At 38.0% G+C, this 24,718-nt stretch overlaps 1 protein-coding gene across 32 annotated transcripts in view; it reads left to right on the forward strand.

The window, feature by feature from the left end:
* Nucleotides 1-24,718, forward strand: part of PTPRD (protein tyrosine phosphatase receptor type D) — a 2,309,169-nt gene that overhangs the window by 2,268,137 nt on the left and 16,314 nt on the right. For all 32 annotated transcript variants that reach the window (XM_054519906.2, XM_054519907.2, XM_054519902.2 and 29 more), the window contains 5 exons: nucleotides 13,250-13,535; nucleotides 13,959-14,137; nucleotides 14,754-14,880; nucleotides 16,219-16,344; nucleotides 23,582-23,736. In XM_054519906.2, coding sequence (XP_054375881.1) covers nucleotides 13,250-13,535; nucleotides 13,959-14,137; nucleotides 14,754-14,880; nucleotides 16,219-16,344; nucleotides 23,582-23,736 — 873 coding nt within the window. The remainder of the gene's footprint in view (nucleotides 1-13,249; nucleotides 13,536-13,958; nucleotides 14,138-14,753; nucleotides 14,881-16,218; nucleotides 16,345-23,581; nucleotides 23,737-24,718) is intronic.

Here is a 24,718-nt window from a genome sequence, read left to right on the forward strand (position 1 = left end):
TAACTAACTGATACATAACCAGGTATGTTAGTCTGAAGAAAAGAGGTTTATTTGGCCTACAACCTGTTCTGACAGGCAGTACAGCAAGCGTGATGCTGGCATTTGCTTCTGTTGAGGGCCCCAGGAAGTTTGGTGGAAGGCAAAGGGGCAGCCAGTGTATCAGCTGGCAAAAGAGGGAGCAAGAGAGAGAGAGACAGGAGAGGTGCCACACTCCTTTAAACAATCAGGTCTCATGTAAACTCAATATCCCTGATTACCACAGGGAGGGCACCAAGCCATTCATGAAGGATCCACCTCCCATGCTCCAAACACTTCCCGCCAGGCCCCACTTCCAGCATTGAGGATCATATCTCAACATGAGATTTGGAGGGTACACATATCCAAACTATATCACCAGGTACACAAAGATCTATTTTGGCAGTGCTTTAAAAACCAGTTAATTCATTTATTTTTCAGTCATGGAGTAGAGTGGGAGAGCTAATGTTTCATGAGTAAAAGATAGTTACAGGAACAGCATTTCTCTCTTGGACCAAATTTCTTACAGCCTAAATTGATAGAATCGTGGACCGTGGGTCCATCTGGGGAGCTCCAAGGAAAACTGTCATCTGTTCATAGTAAAACTCCCATTGGTGGAAGTGAGAGTCTGGCAGAAGGGGAGACGTGGACCCAAGTCTTAGCTCCCTAATGACAGCCGTGTGATCTTCATCAAATTCTTAAGCCTGTAAATACATGCAACTACTTGAGTCAAACCAACCAACAAACAGGAAAACCTTAGTATTTTAACAGTACCTTTATTCAAGGAGTTCAAAGGCCCAGATGCTCCAAAATTTATTAGAAACTAAGGTTCAGTGATTAGTACAGAAAAGAAAAAGAAAATTCTTTAAGTCTTGAAGCAGATTAGAAGAAAATTCAGTTATGTGGATAGCCATTTATAATTGAAAATTAGAAACATTACTATTATTTAAATTTTTCATATTGGTGTTATTTCATGAAATTTTCATCCATCTTGTAAGATGACCATTACCAGTCATGGTATATAGTTATTTCATTGGATGAACGTATTACATAAAGTTTTTCTGTTTATTTTGCTGTTACTTCATGTGTTTGACTTTGTGGAAGTGAATCCCATTTTACATTTTGCATTGATAAACTATGAATTCTAGCACCTTATAATTACAATAGAAAGGTCATGAAAAAGTGAAAAAAAGAATAAGGAGTACTTAGCAATGATCTTAAACTTCTAAGTTTTGGATAAATATAAATAAGGTATTAAAAATTTCAATTTATTATGTAATAAATAAAAGACATTTAAAAAATATGATTGCTTGAACCTGGGAGGTGGAGGTTGCAGTGAGCTGAGATCGCGCCACTGCACTCCAGCCTGGTGACAGAGTGAGACTCCTTCTCAAAAAAAAAAACATATATATGAATGTGAGTAGGCAAAAGGGTTAGAAGAGGCAGTGGGCAGTACTGGCTGGGTGCAGTGGCTTATGCCTGTAGTCCCACCACTTTGGGGGGCTGAGGCAGGCAGATCACCTGAAGTCAGGAGTTCGAGACCAGCCTGGCCAACATAGTGAAACCCCATCTCTACTAAAAATAAGGAAAATGAGCCGGGTGTGGTGGCATGTGCCAGTAATCCCAGCTACTCAGGAGGCTGAGGCAGGAGAATCACTTGAACCCAGGAAACGGAGTTTACAATGAGCCGAGATCACACCAGCACACTCCAGCCTCCTGGGCAGCAGAGTGAAACTCCATCTCATTCATTCATTCATTCATAAATAAATAGGCATACTGATTCATAATTCAGAAACCCATGAGTTTAAGAAGCCAGATCAGAAGCCATAACAACAGGCCTCTACAAAACCAACACAAAGGTTGGTAGGGTGTTGCAAACAATCGTAAACTGATTGTATTGACAGTGAGATTCTCACTGCCTTATAAAAGCTTGCAGGAGTCAAACAAAAGGACAAAATGAAACAAGGGACCACAGATTTAGAGCCTTCCAAACTATTGGACAGTACCATTTAAATAACGATAATAGCCTTTTTCTTTTATTTATTTATTTATTATTTATTTATTTTTTTTTTGAGACGGAGTCTTGTTCTGTCGCCAGGCTGGAGTGCGGTGGTGTGATCTCGGCTCACTGCAGCCTCCACCTTCTGGGTTCAAGGGATTCTCCTGTCTCAGCCTCCCTAGTAGCTGGGACTGCAGGCATGCGCCACCATGCCCAGCTAATTTTTGTAGTTTTAGTAGAGACGGGGTTTCACCATATTGGCCAGGATGGTCTCAATCTCTTGACTTCGTGATCCATCCACCTCGGCCTCCCAAAGTGTTGGGAATACAGGCATGAGCCACCGTGCCTGGGCAATAATAGCATTTTTTAAAAAGAAAAACCAAAAAACTCCTTGCATTTGTGTACATACTAAAATCTTGTCTGTGTGGGAAAATGATATGCCTTACAAACTAATCAAAGTTGCTAAAGTTCAAATGCCCTCCAAGTACCTTCCAGTGGCTCCTCGCTTTGAATCTTGCTTAACCTGAATCAGGAGTAATAGCATTTATATTGCTAATGACAAGCCTGCTGTGTGGACTGAGCAGGTTGCACACATTGTATGTAGTCCATGTGATTGTAACTTCCTTTGGGTTCAGCAGTATACAACCCACGCAGCTTTACTTGGCAGGCCTGGTAAATGGTTGTCTCCTCTTTCAAAAAGTGGGCAATTTTGTATCATTCTAAACAGAATTTAGAATACGGAGTGAGCTGGTATGGTTTACAAGGAAAATCTCTGTGTGAATGATATAGTTCTCTAAACTTGCGTAGCATCATTTGATTGACCTCTATTCAGATTCAAGTCAATGACCAATTATCAGAGCCAGCTGAGTCTGCTCTATCCATGCCTAATGGCCTGCTCTATCCATCTGTAAAATGAGACCTGCTGCGGCATATTCAGGTGTTCTTTATGCGAACATATTAGCCTTCTAATTTATCATGAGAATCACATTTTAAGAATAATAGGGAGTGTGTTCAGCAGATAATGTTCGGACAAAGCCAAGATCATGCAGAAGTCTTTGGAAGATTTTGGTTTGAGTCTACATATTTGAAAAAAAAAAAAATCAGATTAGGCCCATGCGGATTTTTTTTTTTTTTCTTTTTCGAGATGGAGTTTTGTTTTTTTAGGAAATTACCTTTTCACCCGGCATGGAAAAATAAAACGCCCAAAGGGATATAACCTGGTAGCTCATCCCTGACCTTTCAGTATTCTATACAAGGATCCTTATCAGGCAGTTTGGGAACTTTGTGCTTAGTTTCTGCCCCTTCTCTGTTGATGAAATGTGAACTTCCTTTATCCTCAGAAGACACCACTCAAGTGTACTACATTTTACCTTTCTGGAGTGATCATGGCTCTGGGTCATCTCCCTAACTCTCTAGAATTTTTTTTTTACTCTTTGCCAAGCATTCTCCTCTCTGCAGTGACTCCTATATCCCCTTACTTTCTGATATCCACTCTTTAAAAGCCAGCACCAGATGGCAGGACTAAGTCTGGGCTACACAGGAGCTGCCAACATCACCTAGACTTCTGACAATCCATCACTGAGCAAGGCAGTATTCCTGAGCTAGAGTTAATTAGGTTCCATCTTTTCTCTCTGTGTCTTTGGAGCCTCAACTCTTTATTGAACGGTAATTATGATATTTATTATAGTAACTTTTTACCCATTGCTTTATATTTCTTTTTAATTCCATTATTAGATTATTATGTTGTCCTTGTTAAAAAAAAAACAAAACACAAAAAAAATACTTCAACTAAAGTGAAAGTTTATCTGTACTGCCACCATTACCAGTCCTTCTCAGAACTATTGTTCTGATTTGTGTATCTTTTCAGACCATGTTTTGTGCATTAACATGTGTACAAATAGAGATATGTAATCTTGAATGGACTTTTAAAAAAATATAAGTGGTGTTATGTTATATATATTGTTCTGCAATATATTTAAGTGGGCTTGACAATGTCTTAGACACTATTTTGGAGAGGGTCAATACATGGATTCACCTCATTCTTTTTAACTGCTACATCACATCCATGGTATTGATATACCATAGTTTATTCAACTAGTTCCCTAGCCATGATTGTTTTACCAAGTTAATTTGCTACGTCAACAATGCTACAATAAAATCTCTTTCTACTCTCTTTGTGCATATGTGTACATAGACCTCCATGCTAGATTTCTAGAATTGGAGGTGCTGGCTCAAAGAGTATGTGCATTTAAAATTTTAATGAAGACTGCAAAACTGTCCCTTAAAACTGCTGTAACTACTATATATTAATTATTATAGGCATACAGTGTATGTTGAATAGCATGGATAAATTTGACTGCATTTCAATGACAATTTGTTCAAAATTTTTTTTTAATTTTAATTTTGTAATATACAAAAGTTAATTAGAAAGGTGAATATTTTGTCAAAGAAATTAATATAATTTCTCTAGTTATCCTAGGTAAAAGAGATGCTAGAAGAAAACTATCTGTGGGTCTGTTTTTTGTAGTGAACCCCAAATATTGTAGAGATGCCCAGTATTTGCTCATAAAGTTAATATTGATTTTTATGAAAGAATGAAAGAAGAGTTTCACAATGGCAGCCTCATCAGAGTCACATCACAGTATTATTAAAAGGGTCACCTAATTAATCTTATAAACCTGAGTCATAAAACTCAGTCTATTCTCATGGATGTCAAATACTTGTAGTTCATATACCATTCTGATAGGTGAACTATATCCAATCAAATTATAAGCTGACATATGTACAAAATGCTCACAATGATTTTTTTAGTCCACATTTTACTGTCTTTGCACCCAACTAAATGATGTGTGAAATACCCTAATTCTGCTCTCCTTCTTTGCCAGATCAGTGAAGTACCAGTAAAGGGTCAGCATTAAAACTCCACCACATTAATTAGAAAAGCCAACTTTTAAACACATCTCCAGAATGACTTTAGCATAAAACAGTCCCTGTATGCCTGTTAATTTTTTCTTTTTGCACATTACTACTGTATCACATCACGGGACATTAAGCCTGTTTCAACTCGTGGGACTAACTCAATCATGTTTTTAGAAATTGAAAACAAATGTTGTAACTGGATGAATGATAATATTGAAGTAATAACAATTTCCTAGTAGGCATACTTGTTTAATGGATTGCATAGTCTTTCAGCTTGTAAACACTGGAATGTCTATCACTTACTGAAATTAAAAAAAAAAAAAACACTAAAGTTTAGCAATAATTTGGTTTGCTGCTGAAGTCAAAACAAATATAGAGTTTATTTGTGTTCTGATTCTCATTAGTGGAATCGTTGTCCTCACTGGAAAATAAAAAGTTGATTTTACTTTAGGGATAACAGAGACCAACATAATGCTAGACTCGATTTAAAAGTGCTGTTCTCTTTTTGCTGGAATTTTGTGTAACATAATAAATGTACTAAATTGTGCTGGCCTAGCCTGAAGCACAGGGTTATGCACTCCTTTTTTTAAAAGATATTTAGAAAAATCTGTCTCAGTGCTTGGCAACTACTCTGACAGAAAACAGATAAAAATAAGGGTGGTTTATCAGTTTTGCTGTTCTTATCATGTTTCAAGTTGAAGGCTGTTGAAATGATGAAAAACAAACAGCACTAAATAGGGTTCCGTCATTATCACTGCAATGGAGAGCTGAGTTTTTCAGGATCAAAGAAAAATGCATTTGCTTTTAGAAGTACAATCCTTCATTTTGAGAGGTTCACTGCACTCAGATACTGATGGATGAACAAAAAAAGAGTAAATTGGAGAAGGAAACAAAATAAATATATGCTGCTGTGGGAACTTGGAAATTCAAACAAAAGTAGGCTGGGATACTTTTAAAAGCTCTGAATTTTCATCATTCAATTTCTTAAGGAAAAAAAAAAAGTGCCGGAGGTTTGTTATTTCTCAGCAATTGGAGTGAAGCATAAGCACAGGTTGTTTGCATCTCATCAAATTATAAGCATTACTTTATCTTTGTAAACATGTATCAAAGGAATTTTCCCATGCTAGGGGCTTCGGGGAAATGTTCCCCTATGTGTTATTGATCTGGGAGAGGGCTTCCTATTTTTAAAGTTTTTTATATTTTTATTTTTTTAATTTTGTCACTCGAGTTGAGCACCTTCAATTTCCCTGGCATGGAAATTGCCAAACAGTAGAGACAACGAAGCTGTTGTCTTTGCCCTGGAGGAGAGCACCAACTGGCATAAGGATAATAACCAGAAAACAAAACTAAAGTAAGGCAGTTGCTGAAAAAATAGTTATAAATTGTCAAAAGAGTCCAAGGAGGAATAAATCAAAAGGAAATGTTGATCCAGGATGCAGCAGTTGAGGTGAATCTTGAAGGAAAGTACATGTCAACAGATGAGAAGGAGGTAGAAGGTCCAGCGTCACAAACGCCCAGAGGTGGGAAAGCGTAAAACGTGTTTGATTTGAACTCGTGCTGAGGGACAGCCAAGAATCTTATAATAAAAATATTGCCTGAGGGCCCTGCGGTTTTAACAGTGAGACCAGTGCCTAAAGCATATCTAGATGAAATTTTTGAACCTCCAAGTTAAAGAAACAACCCCCAATTACTTGGGGCAAAAATTACTATTAAAAGACCAGAAACCAGACTGGCCTATGACTTTGTCAAAGGACAGCAAAGACCATGATGCAATGTATTTAGAGTTTGAAGAGATAATATTGGAGCCCAGTAATCCTGCACAAAACCAAGTTGTTGGTCATATGTAAAGTAAAAAAGAAACCCGCGAAGGGTTTCTTAGATATATAAGGCATCAGAAAAAGTAGCATCCATGCATATGTTATATAAAGCATTATTCAAAGACATATTCCAGCCAACCAACAGATGCATCAAAATAAACTCAAGAATAGATGAGCCGTGTCAGAAAGATAAACTGTGAAACATGTAAGGCAGAATTATTCTAAATAAATGCTGCTGATGTGGTTATAAGTTTAATAAAAATGTTACAGCCAGTCCCTAAAATGGAAGATAACTATGTGGAACATGCCCTCTTTTTCCCTCTCTACCTTTCAGCCGATGGCTTTCTATTAGTTATTCCAATGTGCTATTGTCTATTCTAGCACTTTTTTTTTAGGATATCTTTTCAAAAGCTCTTCCACCCTCTTTATTTAGCAAACAGTTACTTGACCTTTAGGTATTGCGTTAGTCTGCTGGGGCTTCCGTAACAAAATACTCCAAACTGAGTGGCTTAAACAACAGAAACTTACTTTCTGACCATTCAGGATGCTGGAAGTCCAAGATGAAGGTGCTGGCAGAGTTGGTTTCAGGAGAGGCCTCTCTTCCTGGCTTTTAGATGACTACTTTCTCACTGTGTCATCACATAGCCTTTCCTCTGTGGATGCATAGAGAAAAAGATCTCTTGTGTCTCTTCCTCTTACAAGGACATCCATCCTATCTGACTAGAGAGCCCACCTTGTGACTTCATGTAACCTTAATTACCTCCCTAAAGGCCTTGTGTCCAATACAGTCACACTGGGGGTTAGCGTTTCAACATATGAATTTTGAGAAGAAAGACACAATTCATCCCATAACAGATTTCAGTTTCAATGGCACTTCCACAAAGGTGCTCTACCAGCATCCTTCACATTTGCCTCACAGCACCGCTTGAGATTTGTAATTAGATGTTTATTCATGTGATTGATTATTTAATGTCAAATTCCCCCACTAAACTGTAAGCTCCAGCAGGAAAGATCACGTTTGTTTTGCTCATTGCTTCTTCGATGTCTCAGCACATGGTAGGCCCTCAGTAAATGTTTGTTGAATAGTAGGCGACAGAGTCTTATGAAAATACAACAAATATAGATGGAAGAACAAAGTTAGAAACTCTTTCCTGTTTGTCCCTGGATGGTGGGAATGGATGCTTTAGCATAGTCATATGTGCTGGTAAATGTGTAAAAACCTGCTCTCTGGGGAGAAAAAAAGTAGTATTTCCTGATTTCTTTGGTATAAATATTCCCATGGATGATTTCAAGCTACAAACATGAGGTCACTAGAGAGAGACGGTCACCAGCACATCATTAGTGTAGTCCCCCCCTTATCCGCAGGGGATACGATCCAAGATCCCCAGTGGATGCCTGAATCCCCAGAGAGTACCAAGCTCACTTGCCATCAGTCATGACATGTTTCTGTTCATGTCTTTCACCCAAAATTTAATGCCTTTTTCATCTTAACTAAGTGCTTATCACATACTGTGGCCGTAACTTTTGCAGTTTGAGTTGCAACAGCAGAACAATCATGAATTTCTTTTTCCTTCTTCACAATTTTACATATAGAAAATTGATTCTTACTGTAGATCTTAGCAACCTCAGCATACGATTTATCTTTCTTTCCTTATTGAGAACTTTCACCTTTTCACTTAAAGGAAGCACTTTGCAGCTGCTTTTTGGCATCTCCAAATTGCCCGGATCACTACTCTTGCACTTTGGGGCCATTAAGTAAAATAAGGGTTAGTTGAAGACAAACACTACAATACCAGGGCAGTCCATCTGATAACCGAGATGGCTACTAAGTGACTAACAGGCAGGCAACCTGTATAGCATGGATACACTGGACAAAGGGATTGATTCACACCCTGGGCTGGATGGAAAGGGAGGGCTTGAGATTTCACCAGACTATTCAGAAAGGTATGTCATTGAAAACGTAATTGTTTATTTCTGGAATTTTCCATTTAATATTTTCAGACTGTGTGTGGTTAACCGCAAATAACTGAGATTGCGGAAAGTCAAAACCACAGATAAAAGGGGACTACTGTATATGATGTTTTCACCTCAAGAGCATAAAATAATTTGAAACAATTAAGAAACAATGAGTTTTATATATTACCTTTATTTTTAATATATTTATTTCAGCAAATAATCCCTGAAAATGTAAGGATTGGCTTTTGCTAGCTCTAGCACACCACTGATGGGGAGTTGAAGAAAATCGTGGAGTTTGAATACATAGCAATTTATAATTTATTATTTTGCAGGGTAAGAGGCAAAAAGAGTCTAAGATGATTTTTCACTTTTAAGCCTGAGTGTCAAGGAGAGCCTGAGAGTGGAAGGAGCAGATTTGAAAGGAGAAGATACTGATTAAGCTTAGAATCTTTATTTTTTATAAACTTGAAGATGGTTTGAAATATAGATTTCCACTTGTGCGGAAAAAGAGAGGCATCACTTTAGGAATTCTTTGGAGACTACTACTGAGAGAAAGAAGGACAGAACTTTTGGAGCATTATCTACATTTTGGGGACTGGAAGAGATATGTAATCCGGGAAATTGATACAGATGGAAGAATCCAGAGAGGCAGGTAGAGAATTAGCACTGGAGTCAAATAAAAAAAACAAAATGAAACATACTGAGGCACAGTCTCAACGGATGCCAGTAGATTTCTGAAGATAACATTTAGAGTTCATCTTTGATTTCGATTTCAAACGTGGTAGGAATTCTACCCTGTTACAGAATCAATGGAACTGTGATACAGGATCATGATACAATTATTTTGGGCTGATTTCATGTACTACCTGTTTTGGATTATTTTGTGTCTGGAATAATGACACAATCTCCACCCTTGCTACCATTAACCCCAAGGGAGTATCTGATGTTTCCCATACTCCCTTGACTAGTGTCCTTAAAACCAAGGATGAAAAGCTTTTCTAGGAACCTGCATTAGGGATAGTCAAATGCTGCTAATGAAATATTACAGACGAGCGGGCTACAGGAAAGTCACCATATTTGGCAATGACTGCTGACCTAAATGGTGGAAAGCATTGTGAAGCACTGGGGTTGCTGGGAACAGGGTGCTAAATTTTAACACCTCAGAACCTGCATTTGAGTCTTCTCTGCTATCCAGGTGTGGCGTGGATGAATGTAGGACTTCAGGGCAGTTCCCAAGTGTTGTCTGTCAGAGAAGGTGGAAAGGAAACCAACATTTACTGAATGCTTCTTAGGCATCAAGCACTGTGGTAGGAAGGAGGCCCTCGCCTGCTATCTCATTTGCCATGATGATAAATGTGAAAGCAGAAAGCTCCTCAGGTATAAGGCGCATTTGTTGAAAAGAAGGCAGAGCTCTGAAAGGAAGAGCACCTTGAGAGTAGATGAAAGCAAGATTTTAAAAACCAGATCTCAAATGTTTCTGAAGTAATTCTGTCATAATTTTCCCAGCATTACATTGCCTATTTCTCGTTGTCAGCTTTAGAGACTGAATATTAAAATGGAGTTTGTACCTAGAAAGTAACTGCCTTTTCCATTATGTTTGCAAAACACTTGGTATATTTAATTTAGCCGTAAGATTTACTGGATAATTAGACTCACTAGAAAATTAACATTAATAAGAGTTAATTGTCACTATCATGATTTAGGAAATATGGGAATATAAGGAAGGGGTTAAAATGTCTTTCTCAAGGACACACAGCCATTGATGTCTGAAGAGGTACCTTAAGCCTCAAGGTCTTGCTTCAAGCTGAAACACTTACTTAATATTTAAATCCCTCAAGAATTCTTCAGGGAGTTAAGGTAACACATGAAGTTCCAAAGGTCAGCTCCTTCCCTATCTTCCATATGAATAGCAAGATTGGGCAGTTAACAATATTTTGAATTTTGGGGAAAAAAATAGGTTTTGTTCAAGTCATAGCCTCTGTTATTTCTTTTCATCCCACAATTCATGATTTGGACTCAGACGTATTTGATTTTTTTCTCTTATTTTTTGGGAAAAAAAATCACCATTATGAAAAGGTTGATACTGTTTAGAGTTGGAGTTATTCCTACCAATTTTGCAAGATTCCGTAGTATCTTTCTGCCAGAATATAGAACCATGCATCATCCAGACATTTGAATGGTCCCTGATGCATATTTTGAGAAAATAGTCCTGCCATTATCTAGAATTGACTTGATGTATAGGGCTCAGTTCTAAGGTTCACAGTGTGGTTTCCATCGGGAAGAACTGCGTAAAACTGTGTCCATTAGAAACAATTCACAGCTGCAATGAAGATAATTTAGAAAGACAGACAACACAGAAAGAATGAAAGATGTTACTTGGAGTCTCAGGACCTGCCAAACGTGGAGTTTTGAAAGAAACCCAGAAAAACAAATCTTTTCCAGGTTGAGTCTGACTTAGGTTCCTTTAACTGCAATCAGGAGACCAGCAAAGAGACTACTTAAAGTGATTTTCCTGTCTCTTTATTCCCGATCAAACACTATGCAGAGCAGTCCTCGGGTACTCCTTACATAATTCAAAACCCTTGTCAAATGTAGGATTTTGCATGGTCTGAAGAGTCCTGCTTCTTAAGTAGGCTTACCTTACTGGGACAGGCTGCTCATTAGTGGAGGCCTCTCAAGCCAGTCACTAATTTGTTTACTTATTTCACAAACACTGTTTGTGCACAAGCACTTACTGCATGCTTTGTGTAGGGCACACAAAGATTTTTTTTAATGTAGTTCCTGCTCTCAAGATGTATGCTATTGTTTATGGATGGCTGCCCTAAATTAATAATATAATTTGGTTAGAATGGTAGTAAAGTGGGGTATTTGAGGGCAACCAGGGATCTGAGGCAGAGGGTGATTAAAACCACCTGGGAGGGTAGGAATGGGGAATGTCAGGGAAAACTTGCCATCTAACAGGCTTCTTTAGAACCAACTAAATAAAATGATACTTCAAGGATCTCAAGGAACTGGAACCACCAGGCTGACTTCGCTCTATATTAATGGTTGCATCGGGTTACCAATTGGTCTGTGCTAAGGTATGTGCTATCATTTGTAGGACTCTCTGTCTCAGAAGGCTTTTGCATGATGTATCAATGTCATGTCAATTTGTGGGTTTATACTTGGGATTGGATTCTTAGCATCAGTATTCAGGAGCCCTCTGGCATAGGACATAAAAATGTAACCTATTTTAAAGTAGTGGTTATATCAAAGTCCCAGCTAGTTAGCCCAGTCTACAAACCACAGAGCTCCTGTATGCAAGCTAGCTTTGATACACACTGTTCAGCAGTTAAATAAAGGTATTATTTCGTTTTTAAAAAAATTATCTCTTACTGCCTTGCAGCCACTATGATACCAAACAGAAACTGCCATTTTAGTTGAGACAGGCACCTTGGTGAGCATTAACTCATTTGTTTTGGAGTTCTGGTATCTCCGTTGCACAGGTGCCTTGCCAGACCTATGAAAATTTCACATGTAGCTCCCAGAGCCAGCAGTGTGATGGCCAAAGCCATCTGTCCTTTGTTCATGCTATAACGTCTTTAATTCCTCATCCTTCCTGTCCTTCAAGTCCTACTCCAAATGCCACATCATATACAAAACTAATACATCCTTTTTCTTTCTTGTTTAGAAATAGCTGTGTATAAAGTATTATGTCCCTTCGATACACTCTGAGCTCTTTAGAGATAGCATCTAAGTCATCTTTATGTTGTATCCCCTATTTCACTTAGCAGAGTACTTCATTGTTTATTGAATGAAGAAATGGATAGATCAATGAGGGATGGACAATAAATGAACACATAGATACACAGATGACAGGAAACATAGCATGTAGCAAATGAAGGAGGCTGTCTGTTGCCTGTTACCTAAGATGGTAATATATACCTATTATATACCTATTCCTGTTGATGACGTGTTTACCAGCCTGATAAACACGCATGATCAGGAAGAGAAAGTATTTTGGATTGAACCATACTTGACACATAAATGTCCTCAGCCTGAAGGGTTTGATAAATAGGAAGCATGCGAGGTTTAGCTTGAGATTGTAAAAACAATCTTTATATTTTGTACATGGAACGAAAACAGACTGAGAGAGTTTGCAAGAACTATAGCCTAGTCAGATCTGGACCAATATATAAAACTATCTTCTAAATATGGGCAGACTAAATGTTTGTTTGTATTTTTTCCATAATGACTTCAAAAGTGTTCAAAATAATGTTCACTTTGTATTGCATGATCAAGGAACATAGTGATTATGGATTTAATATTTTTTACATTTTAAAACTAAACTAATTTTACTCAGTCTTTTGTTCCCTGTCCTCTGATTATGGTGCCTAGATAATGCTTTTGGCTTTAGAGTATTACAAAGTCATCCCAATAGCTATTTGAGTAGAAGTAATGAATGTAAGATCTAGTTAATAAGAATAATAAAAATACTTTTATTATGTGTTGATTTTCTGATAGGTTTATTTGGGCTTTTCTTCTCTCTTTATTTTCCTCATAGTGCGGGAGTTGGCCGGACTGGTTGCTTCATCGTCATAGATGCCATGTTAGAAAGAATAAAGCATGAAAAAACTGTAGATATTTATGGCCATGTAACTTTAATGAGAGCCCAGAGGAACTACATGGTTCAAACAGAAGACCAATACATCTTTATCCATGATGCACTGTTAGAAGCAGTGACTTGTGGAAATACCGAAGTGCCGGCTAGAAACTTGTATGCCTACATTCAGAAGCTGACACAAATAGAAACAGGAGAGAATGTCACAGGAATGGAGCTCGAATTTAAGGTACAGTATTGGATGTGATGTGGTTATTCAGGAGCAAGTCATTCTGGGTTTGTCTTTGAGTTGTGGCTTTACTTTAACCTTTCAAATTTGTGAACTACAAGATTCATTTGACCTTTCCCTCAGGTGTATGATTATAAAATGTATTCCTCCCCTTTTCCTCTTCTATTCTTTGCTGCCTAACAATATCTTGAGCCCTTATGTCTCCTTATTTGAGAGATTATACTTTCAGAAAATATATAGAAATCCAATAGGCTGTAGAGAGTGATTAGGTAGATGTGAAAAGCAGTACAATTTGAATAGTCATTTACTTTGAGTAAACAAAAGATTTATATCTAAAAGGGAAATCTGGGGTACACTGCATTCAAACCGTAGGTGAAAATGATCTTTGTTGGGTTTTTCCTTTTTTTTTTTTCTATTCAACAGCGTCTAGCCAGCTCAAAAGCTCACACCTCAAGATTTATCAGTGCCAATCTTCCATGTAATAAATTCAAAAATCGCCTTGTTAATATTATGCCATATGAATCCACAAGGGTATGCCTGCAGCCTATCCGTGGAGTAGAAGGATCTGATTACATCAACGCCAGTTTTATTGATGGATACAGGTATCTAGTTTTGCTCCCCTGACTATCCAAAGCCTTGATACTTACATGTGCCCTAGTTTCATAACCAGAATAAATTTCATCTCCATTCAAAGACATTTTCTTTCTGCATAGGTCATCATTTAGTCCCTTGGTATTTGTTTTTTTTATTATTTTGGATAGGAGTAGGAAGTAGTAGTTATGAAGTATTTAATCTGGCCTTCTGCACTCTTCTTTCATAAGCCAATTGGATTTGTAAGGAGTTAATAAAGAATCTGTTTTGTACCATATTTCATAAATTTAATAGATTGTGTGAGAATAATTTCTAGAAAATGAAGCTGCACATCTGTTTCTTAAGTAATTTGTATGACACATGAAATTGAGCTATTAGCATTGCACTAAAATTCAAATAATAATGATAAAGACATACATCATAATATTAACAAGCAATTTAGTTTGCGAAGTCCCCAAAATGTGTTAAATGCTCTTATTTGATTATGTAATGTTAGCAGGAATTTACCGCAATTGCATTAATAATGTTTTCATTTTTTATTACCAGGTTGATGTTTATATATCCAGTGTGAGCTTTTGCATGTTCTCTAAATACGTTAACACATTCTTTTCATTCTCTGTAATTCAGACAACAGAAAGCCTACATCGCTACCCAGGGGCCCTTGGCAGAGACCACTGAAGACTTCTGGAGGATGCTCTGGGAACACAATTCCACCATAGTTGTGATGCTCACCAAGCTGCGTGAAATGGGCAGAGTAAGTGTGTGGCCCTTGTGTGTCTCCTCGTAAGACATTTACTTTATGGAGAAATGAAGACTTTGTTTCAATAACTCTTGTGCTAGTTCATTTTTTTTGAAATGCAGTGTACTCTGGACATAATCTGGACCATCATTCCTTGTTAGTTTCTAAATTTGTAAAGCCACATCAAGTTTTTAAATTTATGTGTTTTAAAGAAAGATCTAGTGATTTGTTTCCAGTGAAGCACAAGCATGGAGACAAATGAGTAGCAGGTGTCCCCGTTTGACTTATGTCGGATTCTTAGCATATTCTTACTGCCTTTTGTTCTGGACAGGCTAGAGTTTGATGTGTCATCATTTCTCCGTATGAAGGAACTTGACTTTCTTTTCTTCCTGAGGCAAATTCTTACTTGCCTGCCATTCACTCCCATTGAATAAAGTGTGGGAAAGCAACATAGTTTTTCTAAGGATATAACCTGGTAATCCCAGATACACTTTTGAAAAAATGTGGGTTTATTTTTTGAAATAAATACACATAATAAAATAGTATTAGAAATACTTAAGATTTCTACTATTAATACTACTCTACCATTATGACCTAATATTATTTAGAGATACCTCTTAGATTGACTTGATGTAAGCATTTTTTCGTATTTGCTTCAGATATTTTCTTTCTGTCTTCTTTGTGTAAATTAAATAGAAGTACAGCTAAAGCCCAACTTGTAGAGCCCCCAGAGAGAACAAAAAGAATATCAGACTAGGAAAGTAACTGACTTACTCTGATTTGGCCACTGACTCTGCAGGGTTTAGCCAAGTCATTAAAATGGACTGGGCGCCCCCCCCCCCCCGAATTTGATTGGAACAAATTCCAATCCGAATTTGATTGGAACAAATCAATTCAGAGGTTTCTATGTCCATACTGATGGTTCTCTTCATTCCAAACCATAGTGGTGCAAGTATGCTGTGGTGGTGCAATGTGTTATTGTCATGGCCAGCGTTGTCCAAGGACTGAAGTAATTATTTGGATAACTTGTAGATATGAAGATGCTTACCCTATCAAAGTATTCAATTCTCAATTCAACTCGTGTATATTAAGCAGCTACTATCTGCCAGGGACCGTGCTGGATGCCATGGGCAAATACTGAACCAAAGGGTTTCCCTATGAAGGGAGCTCATGGTTTCAAAGAGAAAATGAATCATATGCAATTGGAATTGCCTTGAATTTTGAAATTTTATTAATGGGATAAGGAAATTAGATAGATAGATAGATAGATAGATAGATAGATAGATAGATAGATGATATACAAAATGTTCTTTATACTTTGCATAGTTTAATATTAATCTTCTCTCCTTTTAGGAGAAATGTCACCAATACTGGCCAGCAGAACGGTCTGCAAGATACCAGTACTTTGTTGTAGATCCCATGGCTGAGTACAACATGCCACAGTATATCCTAAGGGAATTCAAGGTCACAGATGCCAGGGTAAGTAAGTTGGCGCAGTCTTCAACTCTTAACCATTAGCTGAAAAGTAGTCTAAGATACCTCTCTCTCTCTCTCTCTGGGAGAAGCACTTGCCACTTGACTATTGTCTCAAAGAGAAATCACTCATTCTGGAGAACGTTTTTTTTTTTTTATGTTTAATATGTAAGAGTAACTTTTCCTCTGTCTGGCAAGCTTTCTCACAAACCTTAGTTTGGCTTTCATTCAAACATGACATCTGGCAGCTCAACCTTGGGGATGTACTTGGTGAGTGTTTGTGCTGGGAAGTGTTTACTGATTGGTTGGCTGTGCTTACATTCACCTTCTCAGCTCATGCTCTTTGGAGCTTTTTTGACTTCTTCATTACTTGAGGCTCTAAATATGTTGTTGTTTTGCAAAGCCCTTTAGGTCATGTGGACCCAGAGGTTAATTTGGTATGATTTTAAAACTGCAGAGCAAATGGCATTCTTTAGAAAAATCTGACAAGCTTTGCACATTCTAATTTGATTCCTGGCATGGCTTATTCCTCTGTGTGCTAATGTGTCTGTCCATGAGAGCTGTGCTCCCGTGACCCTTGTTGGCTAATTTTCATCCTGCATTTCTTATCTGGATTGTTGAGTCCAAGGTTCAGCCCTGATGTAAGATGTTCTATGCATAAACTCTAATATCTTTGCCTTTGGCCACTTTCAACCCATGATTACAAACACATCTTAAGGGAGACCAGGTCAGTTCAAAGACCTGCCTTGTGTTTGGAACTGTCATAGCGGGTGGGTTGAATAAAACTCCAGGGTAAAGCTATTTAGTTGATCCATTGTTTTTTTCTGGAGAGCAGCTTTCTCCAAACTTATGTTTGGAGATCGTCTGCTAATCCCCAAAGCCTGGCCCTGGCTGTTGACCTTAAGTGAAAGAGAAATTGGTTAGCAGGAGGGTTGGCCTAGGTGACAGACCTGTTAATCCCAGAAAGTTGTATTTACTATTCTGAAGGTGACTGTATTCAAGGCAGCAGTTAAATCTCTCTCTAAGTCTTGAGTGTGACCTGCATCATTGTTAAAAAAAAAAAGAAAAAAAAAAAAATAGTGCTCTTTCAGAATTTGAAGCTAGGTATGTGAGTGAAAATAGAAAGTGCATTTTGAGTAAACTCACCAACCATTCCTGGTGACAAAGAAAAGGGACCAGGCGCCACCAATGGCAGAGATACCTTTCCTACTCCACACATGCACAACTTAAATCTGATCACAATAAACAAAAGAAGATTGAAACCGGAAGTTGCTCACTTTTTTTTTTTTTTTAAAGTCTCGCTGTGATCGTATAATTTTCTTAGCTACTGCATTTGCTGTTTGTTTGTTTGTTTGTGCTCCTGGAGTGTAAGTTCTAAATACATGTGCAGAACATGCAGGTTTGTTACATAAGTATACACGTGCCATGGTGGTTTGGTGCACCGTCAACCCATCATCTACATTAGGTATTTCTCCTAATGCTATCGTTCCCCTAGATCCCAACCCTGCAACAGGCCCCAGTGTGTGATGTTCCCCTCCATGTGTCCGTGCATTCTCATTATTCACCTCCCACTTTTGAGTGCCGTGTTTGGTTTTCTGTTCCTGTGTTAGTTTGCTGAGAATGATGGTTTCCAGCTTCATCTATGTCCCTGCAAAGGACATGAACTCATCCTTTTTTTATGGAATACTCAACATAGTATTCCATAGTGTATATGTGCCACATTTTCTTTATCCAATCTATCATTGATGGACATTTGGGTTGGTCCCAAGTCTTTGCTGTGGTGAGCAGTGCTGCATTAACATATGTGTGCATGTGTCTTTTTATAGTAGAATGATTGATTTATAACCCTTTGGGTATACACTCAGTAATGGGATTGCTGGGTCAAATGGTATTTCTGGTTCTAGATCCTTAAGGAATCACCAAACTGTCTTCCACAATGGTTTCACTAATTTACACACCCACCAACAGTGTAAAAGCATTCCTATTTATCCACATCCTCCCCAGCATCTGTTGTTTCCTGACTTTTTAATGATCGCCATTCTAACTGGTGTAAGATGGTATCTCATTGTGGTTTTGATTTGCATTTCTCTAATGCCCAGTGATAGTGAGCATTTTTTCATATGTTTGTCTGCTGCATCATTGTCTTCTTTTGAGAAGTGTCTGTTCATATCCTTCGCCCACTTTTTGATGAGGTGGTTGTTTTCTTGTAAATTTGTTTAAGTTCTTTGTAGATTCTGGATATTAGCCCTTTGTCAGATGGGCAGATAGCAAAAATTTCCTCCCATTCTGTAGGTTACCTCTTCACTCTGATGGCAGTTTTTTTGCTGTGCAGAAGCTCTTTAATTAGATCCCATTTGTCAATTTTGGCTTAGTTGCCATTGCTTTTGGTGTTTGTTTGTTTTAGTCCTGAAGTCTTTGTGTATACCTATGTCCTGAATGGTATTGCCTAGGTTTTCTTCTAGGGTTTTTATGGTTTTACATCTTAGGTTTAAGTTTTTAATCCATCTTGAGTTAGTTTTTGTATAAGGAAGGGATCCAGCTTCAGTTTCCTGCATATGGCTAGCCAGTTTTCCCAACACCATTTATTAAATAGAGGAGAGCCTTTCCCCATTCTTGTTTTTCCTCAGGTTTGTCAAAGATAAGATGTTTGCAGATGTGTGGCATTACTTCTGAGGCCTCTGTTCTGTTCCATTGGTCTATGTATCTGTTTGTTTTGGTACCAGTACCATGCTGTTTTGGTTACTGTAGCCTTGTTTGAAGTCAGGTAGCGTGATGCCTCAAGCCTTGTTCTTTTTGCTTAGGATTGTCTTGGCTTTGTGGGCTCTTTTTTGGTTCCATATCACATTTAAAGTAGTTTTTTTTCCCATTCTGTGAAGAAAGTCATTGGTAGCTTCATGGGGATGGCATTGAATCTATAAATTACCTTGGGCAGTATGGCCATGTTCACGATATTGATTCTTCGTATCCATGAGCATGGAATGTTCTTCCATTTGTTTGTGTCCTCTCTTATTTCGTTGAGCAGTGGTTTGTAGTTCTCCTTGAAGAGGTCCTTCACATCCCTTGTAAGTTGGATTCCTAGGTATTTCATTCTCTTTGAAGCAATTGTGAATGGGAATTCACTCATGATTTGGCTGTTATTGGAGTGCTTGTGATTTTTGCACATTTATTTTTTATCCTGAGATTTTGCTGAAGTTTCTTATCAGCTTGAGATTTTGGGCTGAGACAGTGGGGTTTTCTAAATATATAATCGTGTCATCTGCAAACAGAGACAATTTGACTTCCTCTTTTCCTAATTGAATACCCTTTATTTCTTTCTCTTGCCTGATTGCCCTGGCCAGAACTTCCAATACTGTGTTGAATAGGAGTGGTGAGAGAGGGCATCCCTGTCTTGTGCCAGTTTTCAAAGGGAATGCTTCCAGTTTTTGCCCATTCGTTATGATAGTGGCTGTGGGTTATCATAAATAGCTCTTCTTATTTTGAGATACATTCCATCAGTACCTAGTTTATTGAGAGTTGTTTGTTAGCACAAAGTGGTGTTGAATTTTGTCAAAGGCCTGTTCTGCCTCTATTGAGATAATCGTGTGGTTTTTGTCATTGGCCCTGTTTATGTGATGGATTACATTTATTGATATGCATATGTGGAAGGAGCCTTGCATCCCAGGGATGAAGCCCACTTGATCGTGGTGGATAAGCTTTTTGATGTGCTGCTGGATTCGGTTTGCCAGTATTTTATTGAGGATTTTTGCATTGATGTTCATCAGGGATATTGGCCTGGAGTTTTCTTTTTGTTGTGTCTCTGCCAGGCTTTGGTATCAGGATGATGCTGGCCTCATAAAATGAGTTAGGAAGGAGTCCCTCTTTTTGTATTGTTTGGAATAGTTTCAGAAGGAATGGTACCAGCTCCTCTTTGTACCTCTGGTAGAATTCGTCTAGTCCTGGACTCTTTTTTGGTTGCTAGGCTGTTAATTACTGACTCAATTTCAGAACTTGTTATTGGTCTATGCAGAGACACAACTTCTTCCTGGTTTAGTCTTGGGAGGGTGTACGTGTCCAGGAATTTATCCATTTCTTCTAGATTTTCTAGTTTATTTGCATAGAGGTGTTGTTGGTATTCTCTGATGGTAGTTTGTATTTCTGTGGGATCAGTGGTGATTTCCCCTTTGTCCTTTTTTATTGTGTCTGTTTGAGTCTTCTGTCTTTTCTATCTATTTTGTTGATCTTTTCCAAAAGCCAGCTCCTGGATTCATTGATTTTTTGAAGGGTTTTTCGTGTCTCTATCTCCTTCAGGTCTGTACTGTTCTTAGTTATGTCTTGTCTTCTGTTAGCTTTTGAATTTGTTTGCTCTTGTTACTCTAGTTCTTTTAATTATGATGTTAGGGTGTCGATTTTAGATCTTTCCTCCTTTCTCTTGTGGGCATTTATTTCTATAAATTTCTCTCTACACACTGCTTTAAATGTGTCCTAGAGATTCTGGTACATTGTGTCTTTGTTCTCATTGGTTTCAAAGAACATCTTTATTTCTGCCTTCATTTTGTTACTTACCCAGTAGTCATTCAGGAACAGGTTGTTCAGCTTCCATGTAGTTGTGTGGTTTTGAGTGTTTTTTTTAATCTTGAGTTCTAATTTGATTGCACTGTGGTCTAAGAGACCGTTTGTTATGATTTCCATTCTTTTGCATTTGCTGAAGGAGTGTTTTACTTCCAATTATGTGAGCAATGTTAGAGTAAGTGCAGTGTGGTGTTGAGAAGAATATATATTTTCTTGATTCGGGGTGGAGAGTTCTGTAGATGTGTATTAGGTCTGCTTAGTCCGGAGCTGAGTTCAAGTCCTGAACGTCCTTGCTAATGTTCTGTCTCATTGATCTAATATTGAAGTGGGGTGTTAAAGTCTCCTACTATTATTGTGTGGGAGTCTAAGTCTCTTTGTAGGTCTCTAAGAACTTGCTTTATGAATCTGGGTGCTCCTGTATTGGGTTCACATATATTTAGGATAGTTAACTCTTCTTCATTCATTGATCCCTTTGCCATTATGTAATGGCCTTCTTTGTCTCTTTTGATCTTTGTTGGTTTAAAGTTATCAGTTTTATCAGAGACTAGGATTGCAACCCCTGCTTTTTTTTGCCTTCCATTTGCTTGGTAGATCTTCCTCCATCCCTTTATGTTGAGCCTATGTGTATCTCTGCGTGTGAGATGGTTCTTCTCAGTACAGCACACTGATGGGTCTTCACTCTTTATCCAGTTGGCCAGTCTGTGTCTTTTAATTGGGGCATTTAGTCCATTCACATTTAAGGTTAATATTGTTATATGCAAATTTGATCCTGTCATTATGATGCTGGCTGGTTATTTTGCCCGTTAATTAATTATGCAGCTTCTTCATAGCGTCGATGATCTTTGCAATTTGGTATGTTTTTGCAGTGGCTGGTACCAGTCGTTCCTTTCCATGTTTAGTGCTTCCTTCAGGAGCTCTTGTAAGGCAGGCCTGGTGGTGACAGAATCTCTCAGCATTTGCTTTCCTTAAAGGATTTCATTTCTCCTTTGCTTATGAAGCTTAGTTTGGCTGGATATGCAATTCTGGGTTGAAAATTACAGTATTGTTAAACAGGTAACCTTTAAACGAAGTCAGGCAGTCTTTCCTCCAAATAGAAGGTATTTGCACACGTGACCTCTTCTTGCTATTGAAAGCAACTGTGGTCAGAAATGAAATCCCCAGGACATTCAGAGGAGAATAAATCTGTATTACTTAGCTTCTGGGTCTCCTTCCTGTGCTTTCCAAATCTTTTGCAGAAACAGAGGGAAGTAAATCATGCTTCCATGGTAACCATCCATACGGCACTTATGGGGCCAAATAGTTTTCTCTATTTCTCAGTATTCCCACACACTTGGTGTCATCTTCCTGTTTACCTCCATCCCCAAATAACATCAGTCAGGAATCTGGCATGTGCCTGTGAAAACCACCAGGCGAGGTGATGAGTGCTCATCTCACGCTGAGATCCTCTCTCTTCTCAGTATGAGTGAATGATAAAGATTGAGTCCCTGTTCACTTACCCACCTTGGGAACGTGCACACGTGTATCTAAAAAAACTTTGATGAGGAAATGTGTGTTAACAAAAACGAAGGAGGAACAAGTTGAAGCCTCTTTAATGAGAAGAGACCATTTAGGAGTAGGACCTCTTCAAATGAGATCCGTCTCTCTAAGCTTGGATTATTTCTCTCTGCTGATGAGTCGGGGAGAAGGTTGATGGGCAATGTATTATTTCTGCTTCTATAAACAGAGGCTCCCTTCCACTTTCTTGTACTTCTAGAAACAAACACCTTAAATTTCCACAAGGAATCAGAAATGCCTTAGTGTCTTCTTTTCAACCCAGATATACTTCATGAGTCAGAGCAATTTTACCTAATCACTTTTTAAAAAAGAAAGACTGCTTCACTTTTTAAAAAAGAAAGACTGCTCTTACATCTGGCTTTTTTTTCCTACCTTTTGGTTTATCTATGTTCAAGCCCTCCACAGACTGTTAATTCCTGTGGTCAGCCAGGGAGAGCTCTTTTTCAGAAACGGGCATTTGTTTGCTAATAGTCCTTGATATCCTTGAGGGATGCTTTACTTCCCACTTAACAGCACAGTCACGTCACATGGTTCATGCTATGTCCCCTGCCATGGCTAGAAATTGTATTTCTCTGAGACATGGGGGGCATCCAGGTTAACAGCAACTACCAGGTTTGTGTCAGATACTTTAAATTTCACCATTTGTCATTTGACAATGGTAGAAATACGCAAACACAGCAGATGTGAAGTTACTGTGACCACTGCAAAAGCTCTGGTCTGGATGACATGCCTAGGTGCTTGTTTCAATATTACAAAGTGATTGATTAGTTTCTGAAATTTTTGAAATGGAGTGTATATGTTCCATTTTGGAAGGAATGCAGACATGATCAATGGTTACGAACCCAAAGTTTGGGTTCCAGAAACATTTGTTAATGGGGGAACTATGTGGCTATTTACTAACGAGAACCAGGTTTTTAACTGGGCACTGCAAGAGTAAATAAATTTAGGATTTAAAGGTATGTGAGTGTGGACAATATTCATAGCAGATAAACATAACTAAGTTTCTAGTTAAACATGTTCCTAACTTTTTCTGCCCTTTTTGTTTTTGGGAAATAAAAATGATTGTTCTTGTGGTCTGTACGCTTGCTGAATCCTCCTGGCGTCTTCCTTTGTGGCCGGGTATGTGGCTTTCCTTCTAAAGGACGGCCAGTCCCGAACAGTAAGGCAGTTCCAGTTCACTGACTGGCCAGAGCAAGGAGTGCCAAAGTCCGGAGAAGGATTTATTGACTTCATCGGCCAAGTCCATAAAACAAAAGAGCAGTTTGGCCAAGATGGACCCATTTCAGTCCACTGCAGGTAAGTTACAATTCAAGAATGGTAAGTTTCCTTTTGTGATTAAAGCAGTGATAACTGTGAAAATAAAATAAGTGGTGGTGTTTCTTCACTGTCTGTACACACTTTTTGTAGTAAGGTTGCTTATTTAAAATTTTATTCTTGGAAATGTATTACAAAACTTAAAGCAGGATTGATTTCTCTTTCTTTCCATAAAGTGAAAATAATCAGAGGAAAATATTTATCCCCAAAATTTGCTTCCTATAAGACAAACCAAATTACCAATTTTACCTTAATGGGAATTGTTGGTACCTCCCCTAGTAATAATTTGTTCTGTTAATCATTTCATATTTGCTTTTGCTTTCATAGCAATGCACTGATAACTGTCTTTCGTCTGTTTGTCTTTGTGAAAAACTCATGAATAGCTATCAAATCTTAATGACAGTATTAATTTCTGCCAGTCAATAAGTAAGTGCTTAGTATGGTACCTCAGTTAAAAAATGCAGTTTGCTTGAAAATTGTTGCTATATCAGAAAATGAAGCATCTTCAAGTTAATTATTTTCAATAGTTTCTAGAGCATTTTATAACTCAAGTCATTGAAGTTAATAGAAATAGAAATAGCAAGTAAATGGTTCAGACATTCACCATAAATTTATAAATGTAGTGTTTTTGGAGGAAGTTGCTATGCAAAAACCTTCTAACAAAAGCAATTCACCTAATTTTATTTAAACTAATATATTTCAGGGTTCTAGCAACTTGACATCTAAATTGCTAATCTTTTTATGGTGAAACTCTTGAGAGAGTTTATTAAAAAATATATTTTGCTTCAGCACATCAAAGAAAACTATAGTTCTTTATGACACAGAAGGCAGGATCTCAAAATTGGACACATATTAGACTTGGGCTAAGATATCTGTGTTCTAATCTCAGTTCTATTACTTGGCTCTATGATAATGAAGTTTCTCTGGACCTCAGTTATCTTAGCTGATGTGTAAAGTCCTTTCT

Source organism: Pongo abelii, chromosome 13 (genome assembly GCF_028885655.2).
Source record: "Pongo abelii isolate AG06213 chromosome 13, NHGRI_mPonAbe1-v2.0_pri, whole genome shotgun sequence".
NCBI lineage: Eukaryota > Metazoa > Chordata > Mammalia > Primates > Hominidae > Pongo > Pongo abelii.